Source organism: Podarcis gaigeae, assembly GCF_964106915.1.
Source record: "Podarcis gaigeae genome assembly, chromosome: 13".
Lineage (NCBI taxonomy): Eukaryota > Metazoa > Chordata > Lepidosauria > Squamata > Lacertidae > Podarcis > Podarcis gaigeae.
Genome location: NC_139689.1, coordinates 43,904,568 through 43,921,669, shown reverse-complemented (window position 1 = coordinate 43,921,669; position 17,102 = coordinate 43,904,568). Strand labels below are relative to the sequence as shown.

Sequence of the window (17,102 nt, the reverse complement as noted above, 5' to 3'; positions counted from 1 at the left end):
GGTTCGAGTCCAACCCACGGAGGGAGGGAATGCGAGTGACTGGACCAAGCCTGCTTACTGGAGATGCAAGATTCAAAACCAGGGTTGTCCTGAGCCATGGTTGAGACTTTACACTGAGCCGTAATACTGCACCAGCTCTCACCTTGACAAGGTAGGGTTCATTAGGTTAAAATGGTCTATTCAGGCCGCTAGACCGCAACCAGCCTACACCCTAGAGCAGTGTTGGTGCTGACCTTTAAAGCCCTAAACGGCCTCGGTCCAGTATACCCAAAGGAGCGTCTCCACCCCCATCATTCTGCCCGGACACTGAGGTCCAGCGCCGAGGGCCTTCTGGCAGTTCCCTCACTGGGAGAAGCCAAGTTACAGGGAACCAGGCAGAGGGCCTTCTCGGTAGTGGCACCCGCCCTGTGGAACGCCCTCCCACCAGATGTCAAAGAGAACAACAACTACCAGACTTTTAGATGACATCTGAAGGCAGCCCTGTTTAGGGAAGCTTTTAATGTTTGAGGCATTATTGTATTTTAATATTTTGTTGGAAGCTGCCCAGAGTGGCTGGGGAAACCCAGCCAGATCCACGGGGTATAAATAAATTATTATTATTATTATTATTATTATTATTATTATTATTATTCAGCAACCTTTTTCAGTCGTGGGCCGGTCCACCGTCCCTCAGACCATGTGGTGGGCCGAACTATATTTTTTGGGGGGAAATGAACGAATTCTTATGCCCCACAAATATCCCAGAGATGCATTTTAAGTAAAAGGACACATTGTACTCTGTAAAAACACGCTGATTCTCGGACTGTCCGTGGGCCGGATTGAGAAGGCAATTGGGCCACATCCGGCCCCCAGGCCTTAGTTTGTCTACCCCTGCCCTAGGGGACTATCAGCACTTTTTTAATTTGCAGAGCGTTCTCACAGATACCCTGTGTAAGAAAGTAGACCCAGTTATTTCTGTTTTTCAGGCACTTTACTCCATGCCTCTCTACAACGGAGGGGCAGAGCCTCTGTTTTGCATCCAGAAGGTCTCAGGTTCGAGTCCCGGTCTGACTTAGTATAAGGCAGCATCCTGTTCTCCTTGTCTTCCTTGAAAAACCCTTCTGAGCGCTGGAAGGCAGGCAACATACTCCTCTCTAGAGCTAAGGACCACAGCCTGCCCCTATATATTTTAACCCAGAGCCCCCCTGTCCAGCTAGGGCACTGGGTGCAAACAACAGCTGCCCAGAGAAATGACACTTGGCTGACGCTGTTCCAAGGCCTTTGCTGCAACCCTGGGTAATGTGATATAGACGGAGCTCGAAGAGGAAGGGAGAGAGCAGGATAAATCAGGATTAGACAAGAGGGAGAATGCCAAGCCTAGAAAGACGCCTTCCTTCAATGACACCCCAAGACACACACACACACACACATTCTGCCCCTAGCTGGGTTCTTGCAGGCCGCGGCAGTTTTCACAAGGATGAAAAAGACTCAGAAGGAGATAACTGGGATTAACTGGGATTCACTCGTGGGTTAGGTTTGAGCCCAGTGAACACCTGCAACTTACAACCTACTGCTTTTTCCATAAACCAGTTCCAAATTCCATTTCACTTGTCCACGCAAAGTCTACACCTATGAGCAATCCACTCGCAGGTGGGCAAGCGTCCATGGGCTAAACGGAGCCGTACATTTATCTTTCTTTGTTTTCGTACGGTAATTTTTTTATTCCGTTTCTAAAATTTCGCCATTTGATTGTATAGCTCCACAAATTGACTTCTCACCCTCATCTCCGCAGGGTTTTTGTTCAAACCCTTTTTCTACCACGTTACAGATCAAACGCTTTTACAGAAACCCTTCTAATGCAATTTCTTAATCATTTACATTTATCTTTTTAATGCAGCAGTTATCAGTCTTTTGGACATAATGTTAACTGTTAACAGTTGTTTTCGTGATATATACCTTTTGTGTTTTCCTTCCTTCCTTCTTTCTTTTTCAAACCCCTTTTTATGTGTTGTATTTAATTTTTTAAAGAAATGAAAGAGCCCTACAGCCCCTCCCTTTCCAGCCCATGGAAACACTCATTGGGGAGAGGAGAGTCTTCAGACCCCAAGATCCAACTTCAAAGCAAACTTGAGGCCTGGAACTTCTTTTAGTTTTAGTTTTAGTTTAGTTTTAACCCCACTGCTTGCACCCCATCTGCAGATACCGGGAGCCTCGCGGTGGAAGCGATATCAGCCCTGAAATTAAGACACAGAGACCCTTGGCAGCAATTCCCATTTCCTGGGACGCCACCCACAACCCGGGCAGCTATTTGGCGACTGAGCTCAAGTAGCAGGGGAGAGGTATCATATAAGAAGAGTGTGGCATTTATTTCTGTCTTATTTTAAATTAAAGCATTGTTATCCATTCCAAGCCTCTGAGGTACAGAGCCTATAACTCAGCGGCTGTCTAACTTTTCCCTCTGGGACACACTTCCCGAACAAAAATTGGTTCGTGCCACACTAATATTTTTTTAATTGCTAAGAAATACATTGGAAAGCAGAAAAAGAAACCACTCCCGGCAGTGCTTGATTTATAACACAGAACGCAGCTACTTTATAATATAACTGTGGGACACCCAGAAATAATAAAACAATACATATGAACCCAAATAATTCCCTTAATAGAATATTGATTGCCCTCGAATCTCACAGTCGCGTTTGCCAAACTCTCCTGCCACACCCTTTGAAAACCACTGCTGTAAAATAATTATGAAATTAATTATGCTGTAAACTAATTATGAAATTAATTAGGTGAAATTATGCTGCAGGGCCAGGTGACAAATTGCCCTCTGACGTTGTCATCTCACCACAGCACCCGTCACTGAGGCCTAAAGAGAACTGCCCACCTTACGCAGGTGCCTGGAAATAATTCTAGGCTTTCTGAGAAGGGAGTGCTACCTGGAAGGATTGCATCTATGCATTTGAAATATTTGTTCAGCCCTCCGGATGCTGGGTCCCCTGCGCTGAGCCTCGAATCTGTTCCCCTTTCTCTAGAGACCCTCAGAAGTGCACCCAATGTCCGCTGGCTCCATTAATACATGCAGAAAATAGTCTTCCTCAGCAAATATTGGTTAGACAGCTCCAGACTGTATTTTCTACCTCGTTCCCCACCCCACCCCCCAAAAAAGAAGGCCAGCCCTAAAACGATGCTTTAAATTTACATCTGCACACCAGAAATAGACCCGGGCATAACTTTTCGGATGGGGAGGCTGGGTCCCAGTAGCTCAGGTTTGTGGTTTGCTGGCCGCAGATGTTTTAAAAGGCAACATAATGATCCACTGCGAGAGAAAATAGGACAGAGCTATTTTTTAAAAGGCGGACAAGTGACAGTAAATCCTGTGTTTGTGCAAGAGGCTTATCCCCAGCACAAGGGCTGCTTAAAAAAAAGAGAGAGAGAGAGAGACTTGGAAAAGCTTGATAAATGTTCCTTATTTTTAGTTGGCCTCCTGAAAAACATCTGCAAATCGAAGAGCGTCACAGGTGAAGGAAGAAACGCCACGCTGCTGCAGGATTATATATTCATTTACTTGCAATATTCCTGTATTGCCTAATAACAAACAAGTGGCTGGATGTGGCTTAGCCTTAAGTCACTGGAAGTCATAATTGTCCATTATATCCAGTGTGTGTGTGTCTCCCCTCCCATCTACCCCAAAGCCTCTCGCTGTACGTCTGAGATTAGAGGACAAAGGAAGGGTTTCAAAGTCACAGGCAGTGTTAGAAACTCAGTTTATAAGCTAGGTGCCAAATGGACTAGGCGACTCTCAGAGTCCCTTTCAAAGCTAAAATTCTATGATTCTATGATCTCAACCACGTTGCTTGATGTAGCTTGCTTTTCCAACAATTCACTTGTACGCAAGAAGGAGAAACACACACACAGAGGGGAAATAGTATTAAGGCAGAGATTTTTAAACTGAGGCCGCCAACTCAGAAATCTCTTTGCAGTCACAAGTGGACCCATGCCAGTAGCAAAACGTGCCTGGCAAATTTATAACACGGGCCATAGGGTGCAGAGTTTAGCAGGAGCTCAGCCCCAGCACCTAGCTTTTAAATAAATATGTAAATAAAACACCGACTGTTACTAAGCCTATTTATGCTGTCTTCCAAACTTCCATCCTCTCCCAGAGGTTAGCACTACCTCTCTAGGAATGGATGGAGCCAGGTGAGCAGGAAATCTGAACCAGCCCCATGGGAATGCAGTTTATTGGTAGTATTCCATTCAATGCTCCAGACTTTGCCCCAGAGTGATGGCTAACAGGCGTAGGGCAACAAAAAGAGAGAAAGGTAAAAGGTAAAGGACACCTGGACAGTTAAGTCCAGTCATAGGCGACTGTGGGGTTCTTGCGCTCATCTCGCTTTCAGGCCGAGGGAGCCAGTGTTTGTCCACAGACAGCTTTCCAGGTCATGCGGCCAGCAGGACTAAACCGCTTCTGCTGCAATGGGACACAGTGACGGAAACCAGAGCGCATGGAAATGCCGTTTACTTTCCTGCCATTTTTGTTGTTTAGTCGTTTAGTCGTGTCCGACTCTTCGTGACCCCATGGACCAGAGCATGTCAGGCACTCCTGTCTTCCACTGCCTGCCACAGTTTGGTCAAACTCATGCTGGTAGCTTCGAGAACACTGTCCAACCATCTCGTCCTCTGTCGTCCCCTTCTCTTTGTGTCCTCCATCTTTCCCAACATCAGGGTCTTTTCCAGGGAGTCTTCTCTTCTCATGAGGTGGCCAAAGTATTGGAGCCTCAGCTTCAGGATCTGTCCTTCCAGTGAGCACTCAGGGCTGATTTCCTTCAGAATGGAGAGGTTTGATCTTCTTGCAGTCCATGGGACTCTCCAGAGTCTCCTCCAGCACCATAATTCAAAAACATCAATTCTTCAGCAATCAGCCTTCTTTATGGTCCAGCTCTCACTTCCATACATCACTACTGGGGAAACCATAGCTTTAACTATACAGACCTTTGTTGGCAAGGTGATGTCTCTGCCTTTTAAAATGCTGTCTACGTTTGTCACTGGCGTGCTTTCGAAATGCTAGGTTGGCAGGGGCTGGGAATTAGCCTGAAGCTAATCTGGCAAAGCCTAGGACTTGCTGATCAGAAGGTTGGCGGTTCGAATCCCCGCGACGGGGTGAGCTCTTGTTGCTCGGTCCCTGCTCCTGCCAACCTAGCAGTTCTAAAGCAAAGTGCAAGTAGATAAATAGGTACCGCTCCGGCGGGAAGGTAAACGGCGTTTCCGTGTGCTGCTCTGGTTTGCCAGAAGTGGCTTAGTCATGCTGGCCACATGACCCGGAAGCTGTACGCTGGCTTCCTCAGCCAGTAAAGTGAGATGAGCGCCGCAACCCCAGAGTCGGCCACGACTGGACCTAACGGTCAGGGGTCCCTTTACCCTTTACCTTTTAAGCTGGCAGAGTGTCAGACTCTTAATCTCAGGATTGTAGTCTTGAGCCCACATTGGGTAAAAATATTTCTGCCTTACGGGGGGGGGGGGGGGGGTTGAATTAGTTGGTCCCTTCCAACTCTACAATTCTATGATTCTAAGACGAAACAAACAACCGCATGAAAGGTGTCCATTTATGGCACAAGTTTCCGACAAGATGCAGGAATCATACACGGGCAAAGTTTTATAGTACAGTGGTACCTTGGTTTAAGAACAGTCCAGTTTAAGAACGATTTGGTTTACAATCTCTGAAAAACTGGGAATAGTGTCTTGGTTTGAGAACTTTACCTCGGTCTAAGAACGGAATCCGAACGGTGGAAGGGCACCATTGGTGGGAGGCCGCATTAGGGAAAGCGCGCCTCGGTTTAAGAACGGTTTTGGTTTAAGAATGGGCTTCCAGAACAGATTAAGTTCATAAACCAAGGTACCACTCCTAGTTTTTGTTAAAAACAAACCAGATAGGGGAAACTGCTGCATCTCTATAGCAGTGAATTGAAATGGATTCCAAATATATTTTCCCAGAACTGGAAGCCCACACAGCAAAAGCCATATGGTGATTAGTTCCTTGTAACAGAAAGCCTAATTTTTCTGTCATTCCCTCATACTGAACTGCTCTTTGGAAAGAGTTCTCTAAAATCAGAATAAAGCTGGCATTCAGGAATATAGTGGGGCAACCCTACTCACTAAATCTGCTCCCCCACAGATACATAATCTGCCTTGGACTGGGATGGCCCCAGATCTCCCCAGTTGAACCTTTGATCCATCTGTTCAAAACAAGAGTCTGGCAAAAGCTTTTTGCTGTTGCATTTTTGAGGGGAACAACAGGTTATTTCTCAGGTTGAGGATGATGCTTTTAACTTGTTAACCGATGTAAAATACTTGGTGGGAATGACCACTGTGTCAATTTAGTACACCTAGTACCGTTTGTCTACAGAGGCTTTTGGTTATAATTCCAAATGAATTCGGTGCCTGCACTGAGAAGCCATATTACAACAGTAAACCTCAACATTTTAAAAACCTATCCAAAGCTAGCACCCCTCAAAGTGACCTTAAGTAGCCTTCCTTCCTGTGTCAGAAACTCAGATATATAAGCCAGGTGCAGAAAGACTCCTTAAACCAGGCATGGCCAAACTTGGCCCTCCAGCTGTTTTGGGACTACAACTCCCATCATCCCTAGCTAACCGGACCAGTGGTCAGGGATGATGGGAACTGTAGTCCCAAAACAGAATGTCTAGTTGCCGTTTTGGAGTCAAACGGCTCAAAAGCCTTATTTTTCAAACGATGGACTGACTGTGATTGATTCTCAGTTAAATGTCTGGCTAGTTCGGAGGACTAACTTGAGCTAGGTTAAGAGCTTTGAGAAGAGAAAGAAGAAAAGTCACTTGATCCAGGGGCAGCCAACATATATATAGGCCTATTCTGACCTCTTTTCCTTAGTGGTGACTGTTCCTGCTCAGGCTGCACAGAAAACGCATTTTGGTTCCCGAAATTCATCCTGATTGTATAGATAAAATGTAGCTGATAGAATTCTATAGGGTGGGGTGTTAAGTGTGAGAAAACAGTCCCGATCCAATGATCCCCAGATGGTGGAGATATCAGGCACCATCCTGGTGCCCAGTCATCTTCACTTGGTCACAAGTGGTTGAAAGCTAGGTGCAAAATGCGCCTGGCTAATTTCGAAGACTGCTGCCTTCACCTGTTTGGATTATTCTGATTATTCAGGAGTTAAACTTCCCAACATGTATGAGTCCAGAGGTAGCCTCAACACCTTATTTTGTGCAATTTGGGGATAAACAGAGAGCAAAGGCCAAAGATAGGTGGCCAGACCTGTGAGTCAGTAGGACAAAAAGAATAGAGGGTGACTTTTTCTTGGTTTTTCTGACATGGCCAAGAAGCCACAGCAGATAGGATGAAGGAAACGTGTCTAAGCAGCCACCGGTGACTTAAGAATCCCCCAGTATCATCTTTATTTGGACTGCTAGAGGACTAGGGGACGCAGGTGGCGCTGTGGGTTAAAGCCTCAGTGCCTAGGACTTGCCGATCGAAAGGTCGGTGGTTCGAATCCCTGCGGCGGGGTGCGCTCCCGCTGCTCGGTCCCAGCGCCTGCCAACCTAGCAGTTCCAAAGCACCTCCGGGTGCAAGTAGATAAATAGGGACCGCTTACCAGCGGGAAGGTAAACGGCGTTTCCGTGTGCGGCTCTGGCTTGCCAGAGCAGCGATGTCACGCTGGCCACGTGACCCGGAAGTGTCTCCGGACAGCGCTGGCCCCTGGCCTCTTGAGTGAGATGGGCGCACAACCCCAGAGTCTGTCAAGACTGGCCCGTACGGGCAGGGGTACCTTTACCTTTACCTAGAGGACTAGGAGGTTCCCAGAGACATTAATAATAATAATAATAATAATAATAATAATAATAACAATAATAATAATTTTTATTTATACCCCGCCCTCCCCAGCCAAGGCCGGGCTCAGGGCGGCTAACAAGCAATAATAAAAACAAGTTGAATGAATACAACTTAAAAACAAAATTAAAATACAACATTAAAATATTGAAACATTCAATATTAAAATGTACTCTCATTGCAGGAGGAGAAAGGAAAAGAAAAGAGAGGGAGGGAGGGAATGAAATTGGCTCCAAGCCAAAGGCCAGGAGGAACAACTCTGTCTTACAGGCCCTGCGGAAAGAAATCAGATCCTGCAGGGCCCTGGTCTCATGAGACAGAGCATTCCACCAGGCTGGGGCCAGTGTTGAAAAGGCCCTGGCTCTGGTTGAGGCTAATCTAACTTCCTTAGGGCCCGGGACCTCTAGGGTGTTGCTATTTATGGACCTTGGGGCTCTCCGTGGAGCATACCGGGAGAGGCGGTCCCGTAGGTACGAGGGTCCTAGGCTGTGAAGGGGTTTAAAGGTCAAAACCAGCACCTTAAATCTGACCCTGTACTCCACCGGGAGCCAATGCAGCTGGAAAAGCACTGGGTGAATATGCTCCCATGGCAGAGACCCTGTGAGGAGCCTCGCTGTAGCATTCTGCACCCGCTGGAGCTTCTGGGACAGCTTCAAGGGCAGCCCCGCGTAGAGCGAATTACAGTAGTCAAGCCTGGAGGTGACCATCGCATGGATCACTGTGGCCAGGGCGGGGTGACCTGATATTGCGGTGACAATAAAGAAAAACAACAACAGAGTCCTATGGCACCTTCAAGTGTCATCTTCAGTTGGGTGTGTCTGTTCACGCTTATACAAAATGAAGAAATTGCCAGGTGCACAGTCTGTGTACAAGTTAAGCGCAGTGACAACTCAAAGCGACAGTACTTGGTGATAACACAATCTTCCTAGCTTTACTGTGCATACTTAATGCTGTAGCGAGACAGAAAACCTTGGACCTGATTGAGTCCTAAGTAAATAAAATCAAATTTATTGGTAAATTCCAGTTCATCTATTTCAGCCTTTGAAGTCCCCCACCCACTGGAAAACAGTGCCTTTCAGGTCGGTGTCGGAGCGACAGTAAGAGATACGGGGCAGGAATAATTGGCAGCTCTCCAGACGGAAGAATGCAGAAAGTAGAATCCTCGAAGGATCAGTATTGGGAACCTGTTCTTTTAAACTTGTTCACACATGATCTACAGTTCGGGGTGAGCAGTGAGGCAGCCAAGTCTGCTGGCGATACGAAATTGTGGATAAAACGAAAAGGGACCTTCAAAGAGACATTTCCAGCCTGAGCGGATGAGCAGTAAAATTCAGTAAAACAAGCTTCTTAATATTAAATATCTTCATTTCACAAATATACTAATGGAGTCTGAACTGGCATGGAGTGAATTCCATGTTGGGAACCATGAGGAAAAGAGCTGAAAATAAAACAGCGGATATTATAACGCTGTTATAAAAATCTATGGTGCAACTGCATTCGGAATACTATGTATGGTTCTGGTCGCCTCAACTCAAAAAAGAGATTGCAGGTTTGGGAAAGGGCAACCAACATCATCAGGGGGGTGGAGAACACCCCTGCCAGCCGAGAAAAAGCTTCAACATGCCATGGTGAAACAGGATCGAAAACTTTTTTCTCCCTCTCTCATAAGTCTAGAAAGGGACGCGGGTTGCACTGTGAGTTAAACCACAGAGCCTAGGACTTGCCGATCAGAAGGTCGGCAGTTCAAATCCCTGCGATGGGGTGAGCTCCCGTTGCTCGGTCCCTGCTCCTGCCAACCTAACAGTTTGAAAGCACGTCAAAGTGCAAGTAGATAAATAGGTACCGCTCTGGCGGGAAGGTAAACGGTGTTTCCGTGCGCTGCTCTGGTTTGCCGGAAGTGGCTTAGTCATGCTGGCCAAGTGACCCGGAAGCTGTATGCCGGCTCCCTCGGCCAATAAAGCGAGATGAACGCCGCAACCCCAGAGTTGGTCACAACTGGACCTAATGGTCAGGGGTCCCTTTACCTTTACCATAAGTCTAGAATTCATTGGAATATTCAGAAAGTCCTTCTTCATGCAACACAAACTATGGAACTGCCCCCCTCAAGAGGTTGTGATGGCTGGCACGCTGAACACTGGAAGTTGATCTTTTCCTCGCAAAACAATCAATGGACATCAACAAAAAACGATCAAATTCAGAAGCCGGTCTTCCAGAGCACTCTGCTTGCTGACCTGAAAGTCTCCGTTCTTCAAAGGGAGACCGCACGGAATGGCTGAACGAGGATTCACGAGGAAAGTTTGATTGAATTTATCCAGCACTCAATCTAGCACACGGCTCTGAAAGCGCACGCCACAATAAATCTGTTTGCCTTTCAAGGTGCCGCAAGTTGAGCGTGCAAGTTCGTGGGTGTGTGCGCACTTGTAATAAATCAAAGTAGGCACACCTCTGAAACTTGCCACAATGCAGAGAATAGTTCTGCTTCTTTCCCCGTTTTTTGGCTGCAAAATGCAAACGTCTGTAGAAAAGAAATGTTCATCTTCTCCTACCACATACACATGAACCGTCTCAGTGTAGTCAGGGCCCGGTGAAGTGCAACGAGCCCTAGTCACTCTTGGAACGAGAAGCGCGAAACTTAAACATTAATAAATTTCCAAAATGCCAGCCTCAGTGTCCTTCCTTTATTTTAACTCAATGCACCAATGACACATAACGTTTGGCCTTTCGTAATGACCTTAAGCAAACGAAGACATGCGTAAGAAGCAACCAACTCCTTCATATTTGTATATTTTATAGGCTAAAATGTGGCACTTGTCAACCTCCAAGCTCGCTGCCCACCTCCTTCTTCCCACATTGGCTTACTGGGAGACTGGTTTGGAATGGAATGTTCACAAACATTCTAATCAAATATCCTTTATTAAGCACAGCATTAGGTATTAGGCACAGAAAACCACACATTATCAAACAGACACCATATACAAATTGTGCAAAATAAGAGCTCAGCATAGCAGGGTTTGTCCCAATCAGATCTTTAACTCAAGAGAAAATCAATTTGCAAAATTATAATACAACACTACTACATCACCGATCAATTAAGAACCACTAAATCTCTTTATGGGATGCAGGTGGCGCTGTGGGTTAACCACAGAGCCTAGGACTTGTGGATCGGAAGGTCGGCGGTTCGAATCCCCGCGACAGGGTGAGCTCCTGTTGCTTGGTCCCTGCTCCTGCCAACCTAGCAGTTCAAAAGCACGTCAAAGTGCAAGTAGATAAATAGGTACCGCTCTGGCGGAAAGGTAAACGGCGTTTCCGTGCGCTGCTCTGGTTCGCCAGAAGCGGCTTAGTCATGCTGGCCACATGACCCGGAAGCTGTACGCCGGCTCCCTTGGCCAGTAAAGCGAGATGAGCGCCGCAACTCCAGAGTCGGCCACGACTGGACATAAAGGTCAGGGGTCCCTTTACCTTTAAATCTCTTTATAATGGCCCAGTCTTTCTACAGGGAGGTCAGATAAAAAAAGATTAAATAACATTCTACCTGCTTCAGAGAAGGGTGTCAGCAGAAGCACTGCAAGCAGATACAGTGGTACCTCGGGTTAAGTACTTAATTCGTTCCGGAGGTCCGTTCTTAACCTGAAATTGTTCTTAACCTGAAGCACCACTTTAGCTAATGGGCCCTCCTGCTGCTGCTGCCGCACCGCCAGAGCCCGATTTCTGTTCTTATCCTGAAGCAAAGTTCTTAACCTGAAGCACTATTTCTGGGTTAGCAGAGTCTGTAACCTGAAGTGTATGTAACCCGAGGCACCACTGTACTGCTGCTTCTGTGAGGGAAGGGGGAAAGTCATTTTGGCTGGGAGAAACCTCACGCGGAACCTGGAAACAGGAAACCCTACGCCCTTTCGCAAGACCAGACAGTGGTGTAGCGTGGGTTGTCAGCACCCGGGGCAAGGCAAGTAATTTGCGACCCCTAACCCGTGGATTTTAGTAGGGGCAGAGCTGCGAGTGCGAGCGCGCCCCCCCAGATGTTGCGCCCGGTGCGGCTGGCCCCCCCCGCACCCCCCACGCTATGCCACTGAGACCAGAGCAGGGATGTGGTCCCAAGCAGGCAGAAACACTGAACAGCGAGCGGTGGAGTGGGAAGGAGTCCTAGATGGTATAGAGGAAACGGGCAAGGTGCCCAGAGTGGTGAAGCAGGATGAAGCAGGAAGTTGGGGGAAGAATGGGCGGAGACAGAGGTCTGAAGGAAAGAGGCAATACTGAGCTGAAGAGGGGAGGCAGGAATTGGACAGGTAAAAATTTGGAGGGTGTGAGAATATGAATGGGGAACCAAGGAGGGAGGATGGGGAATCGCTGAGAGGGCTGCATGTTACATCCTGATTTGTGCTAACCAGCCTGATCTTTGCAGGACTGATTAGACGGTTTAATAAATTAAAGAGAGAGCCTTCATTTTAAATAACATTTTGTTCTCACTGGGACACGGGTGGCGCTGTGGGTTAAACCACAGAGCCTAGGACTTGCCAATCAGAAGGTCAGTGGTTCGAATCCCCGCGACGGGGTGAGCGCCCGTTGCTCGGTCCCTGCTCCTGCCCACCTAGCAGTTTGAAAGCACGTCAAAGTGCAAGTAGATAAATAGGTACCGCTCCGGAGGGAAAGTAAACAGCGTTTCTGTGTGCTGCTCTGCTTCGCCAGAAGCGGCTTAGTCATGCTGGCCACATGACCCAGAAGCAGTATGCCTGCTCCCTTGGCCAGTAAAGCAAGATGAGCGCCGCAACCCTAGAGTCGGCCACGACTAGACCTAATGGACAGGGGTCCCTTTAACTTTACCTTTGTTCTCACTGAAAGGCTGAGGGATGGAAACAATGTTCAGTAGAGGGCGACTGTTCTACTGGGCTCTTGAGGACAGAATCACAGAAGTGCAAAGATGGAAGAGACCATGAGAGTCATCGAGTCCAGCCCCCTACAATGCAGGAATCTTTTGCCCAACAAGGGACTCAAACCCATAACTCGAGTCTCATGCTCTACCACATGGGTAGGCAAACTAAGGCCCGGGGGCCGGATCCGGCCCAATCGCCTTTTCAATGCAGCCCGCGGACGGTCTGGGAATCAGTGTGTTTTTACATGAGTAGAATGTGTGCTTTTATTTAGAATGCATCTCTGTGTTATTTGTGGGGCAGAGGAATTCGTCGTCGTCCCCAAATATAGTCCGGGCCCCCCACAAGGTCTGAGCGACAGTGTACTGGCCCCCTGCTGAAAAAGTTTGCTGACCTCTGCTCTACCAGCTGAGCAACTCTGAATATATAGGGTTGTTCTACTCAAGAGTGGACCTGTTGAACTTAACATTCCCAAGTTATTTATGCCTTCCAGGGCATTTTTTTCAGCCAGAACCTACAGGAACTCAGTTCCGGCCACCTCTCAAGGAGAACAAGGAGAGAACAAGGGAGGCTTTCATGGTGAGCTCTGGCGCCTCTTTTTCTAGAAAAATAGCACCGGTGCCTTCTAATTTCAAAAGGTCTACTCGGGAGTAGAACTAATATTGGCCAGAGCACAGTTTTAAAAATCTTCTGTTCAGATAACTTAGGTTGGTACATAGACATTTGAATTTCCCAGAAAATTCAATCAAGCGGAAGGCAGTTTCAAATTAGGATAAGAAAAATATTTCAACTTCTTAGGCACAACGCAAAAAGTTCTAGTGCCTGGACAACTTCGTAGGATTTCTCTAGCTCTGACTGGGTCTCGTTTGCTACCTATCCTTAGAGAAAAGCTTTCGTAACAGTCTGTACACTTTAAAAAAAACCAACTGGGGTGGTGTGTAATTTTTCCATTTTTGGAAACACAATAAAAAATTCTGCCCTTCCTCACGCCTGTTCCAACCACACACAAACACACACACATTTCCCAAAGCTCTGAGGGAGGCAGGAGACTGTCTGCCTCATACACCTTTATGGCACATGATCGATTTTGCGGTGCCAAGCAAGTCACATTGAACTCTTCCAAATTAATCCCTCTGGCAAACACGGCTTGCACAAAAGCGGCAGCCAGCTCCATTGCCTTCCCTTCCTCTCCATGCCAGCATCAAGTCCTGCAGCCCTGATGCAGTGGCAAAGCCCAGGTTGCTGCCGTCTCCCCATGCCAGTCCTTGAGCAAAGAAAGCTGTGCCAACGAAACACCCTCACTCAAAATCATTACGGAACGGCAACAACTTTAATCTCAAAGAGGGATCGCCTTGCATCCGGCCTCAGCTCTAAAGCCAGAGTCCAAACCTGGGCTCAGCTCTGAAAAAAAGGTGACAATGCAGGTGTGCCTCTGAGCATATGCAGAGTACATTTCCAATGATCATGTAGATTTGACAACTACACCTCTGGAGGAAGAGAAGGCAAGAACTAAATATTGGACCCTTTGGCTTTGACAACACCCCTCGCCTCCTGCTCCATCACATTTGGAGGGAGAGGGCAAAGTTGGCTTCTCGTCTTCCAGAATAGCAGCGAAGAGAACGAAAGCAGGCAGACAGCTACATCCCATGGGTCTGTGACCCAGCAATAGCATCTGTACCCCGCAGCCAGTAAGGAAACCTGCAATTCCCCTCTCAGATGCATAACAGAAGCCCATACAACAATTTGCTGTGCAGAAGACATGTTATTATTTTGCAATATCGCCTGCCCTCCTTTTTTATAACCAGACAAGCAGGCAGATTTTCTTCAAGGGGGGGGGGTGCTCCTGTTCCTCTCCGTCACCTCATCTGGACCTGAGCTCCACTGGTTCTCCCACCCCCCCCCCCCACCAAGATGAGAAGATGCCACAAATTCTCACCTTGGTCCCACAGAGTATGTAAGTCTCTAACAGGGTTCTCCCTACAACCATTCGCCCCCCAATTTCCAATTTATTGAACTCTTTTTAGAAATACGCTTACTGGATGCAGTGCCTGTCATTTTCTAAGTATATATATTTATATTTAAATTTTCAACCCAATCTTGGCATTCTGTTTCCTGGAATGAATGAACAACCGAAGCAGTGATTCACTTTGGCGACTTTCACACCTAACAGCTAGAGCTCTTTTCCCACCATTGAGCAGAATTTTCTGCTCTGAAATCACGGGAATGAACTAAGCCCATATAAATCGACGAACCACAACTTACCAGACTCCAGAGAAGGTGCATAAAGAAAGAAAACAATGATGGAACAATAGAACAAGTCCTAAACAGAGCTGTGCCAGCTGGCATGAAGAAAGCGAGAAAGATTTAAGTGAGAAAAATTTAAGTCACCGGTCAAGGGGTCTCAGAGCTTCAGACACCCTGACATTCAACACCTTTCACATTCACACTGCACATTGAAAGCACATTCTTTCCCCCAAAGTATCCTGGGGACAGCCGTTTGTTAAGGGTGCTGGGAATTGTAGCTCAGAGAGGGGTAAACTGCGGTTCCCAGAGGTTGTGCTCTTGTAGCACCGCTATTTTCTCTCCCTACACCTGAGCTAGGGACGCGGGTGTTGTGGGTTAAACCACAGAGCCTGGGACCTGCCGATCAGAAGGTCAGCGGTTCGAATCCCCGCGGCGGGGTGAGCTCCTGTTGTTCGGTCCCTGCTCCTGCCAACCTAGCAGTTCGAAAGCATGTCAAAGTGCAAGTAGATAAATAGGTACCGCTCTGGCGGGAAGGTAAATGGCATTTCCGTGCACTGCTCTGGTTCACCAGAAGCGGTTTAGTCATGCTGGCCACATGATCCAGAAGCTGTACACTGGCTCCCTCGGCCAATAAAGCGAGATGAGCGCCGCAACCCCAGAGTTGGTCACGAATGGACCTAATGGTCAGGGGTACCTTTACCCTTTACCTTACACTTCAGCTCCCCAAAAGAGGGGGGCTGCGTCTCAGACACTCCCTGAGCCTCAAAGCCCTTCAAAACCCTAAGGATGTTAATGTTTAAGTTAAATTTTATAAGAACTGTGATTTGGAAAACCGTTAAAAGGACATGCAATGAAATTCAACCAAGGGGAAGCGAGGAAGTCCCTTAACAATGTTAACAAGTGTTATTTTCAATAAGGCTATGATTTATGCTTGCTTGTCTTATAATGTTGTGAAAACCAATAAAAAAAATTTCAAAAACAAAACCCTAATTGGCTAAGTCGCGGCTGCAGCTGGCGAGAATTCACTCTGCACGCGCTCAGAGGCGCTCTTCTTCCTTCGCGCCTCTTCCCCTGCCAGCAAATCCCAGAGGCTGAGCCTCGAAGGTAAAGGCTGAAACCAAAGCGGGACCCCCAGCAAAACGGGACCCCCCCTCCTTCCCACCGGTTCCTGACCAACCTGCAGCTCACACCAGGCGACCTCGACGGTGGTCTCGGTGTCCAGCCCCTTGTAGACGGTCTTGAAGGAGCCGCGTCCGATCTCGATGTCGAACTTGAGGAAGCGTCCGTCGGGGGACGTGGCCACGGCGCGCGTCTCGGCCTCTTCGTTCTCCTCCTGCTCCCAGTGATCGCGCTCGGTGGGCGGCTGCGACGGCGCGGCCTCGCGGGGGCTCTCGCTGCCCGCGGATCCCGGCGCGGCAGGAGCGCAGGAGGGAGGCGGCGGCGGCAGCAGCGGCGGCGGCGCCCCAGCCGGAGCTCCCGCCGCCGCCGCCGCCTGCAGCTCCCGTCGGGGCACTTCGGCGCCGTCGAAGCCCCTGAGCGCCGCCAGCTCGGCCGAGCTGCGGCGGCTGATCTTGTAGTTGGAGCCGCGGCGGCCGGACAGCCTGCGGCCGCGAAGGCGCGCCGCTTGGAGAGCCTCGTCGTCCACGCCGCAGCCGGCCGGGTCCGCCGCCCCGTCGGGCTGGGCCACGAGCGCTCCGGCGCCCGAGCCGGGATCGGGAGCCCGCAGCATGAGCATCGGACGGAGAGGCGAGCCGAGGCACCCGGGACGGAGAAGGAGCGCCTGCCGACTGAGCCCGTGCGCCCTGCGGCCGCTACGTGCGCTCCGGAGACGGGAGCCGCGGCACCGCCCCCTCCAGGCACCGTCCTGCCGCCGCCGCCTCCCCGCCTCTCCTCCGCCCGCCCTGCGGCGCCTTCCTCCGCCCACCGCCGCCCCTCTTCCAAGGTAGACAGCCGGCAGCTCCCCGCACTCGCCCGACGGCGCCCCTACCCAAGCTGCCCAGGACGCGCCGACGTCCAACTCGCCACGCGCGCCACCTCGCCAGGCTCGCGCGCGGATGCTTTTGCGCGCCCATCCTAGACGGGGAAAGTGGCGGCGAGGTTTCTTTCTTTTTTTAAAAAAATAATAATTTGTATTAAGTTTCTTACAGA

The 17,102-nt window shown here is 48.8% G+C and overlaps 1 protein-coding gene across 1 annotated transcript in view; it reads right to left on the bottom strand.

The window, feature by feature from the left end:
* The window catches only part of WNK4 (WNK lysine deficient protein kinase 4), a 66,026-nt gene extending 49,190 nt beyond the window's left edge, over positions 1-16,836 (bottom strand). The window contains exon 1 of the mRNA XM_083709059.1: positions 16,132-16,836. Within this exon, the coding sequence (XP_083565185.1) occupies positions 16,132-16,689 (558 nt within the window). The 5' untranslated portion in view covers positions 16,690-16,836. The remainder of the gene's footprint in view (positions 1-16,131) is intronic.
* Between the last annotated feature and the right edge of the window lie 266 nt (positions 16,837-17,102).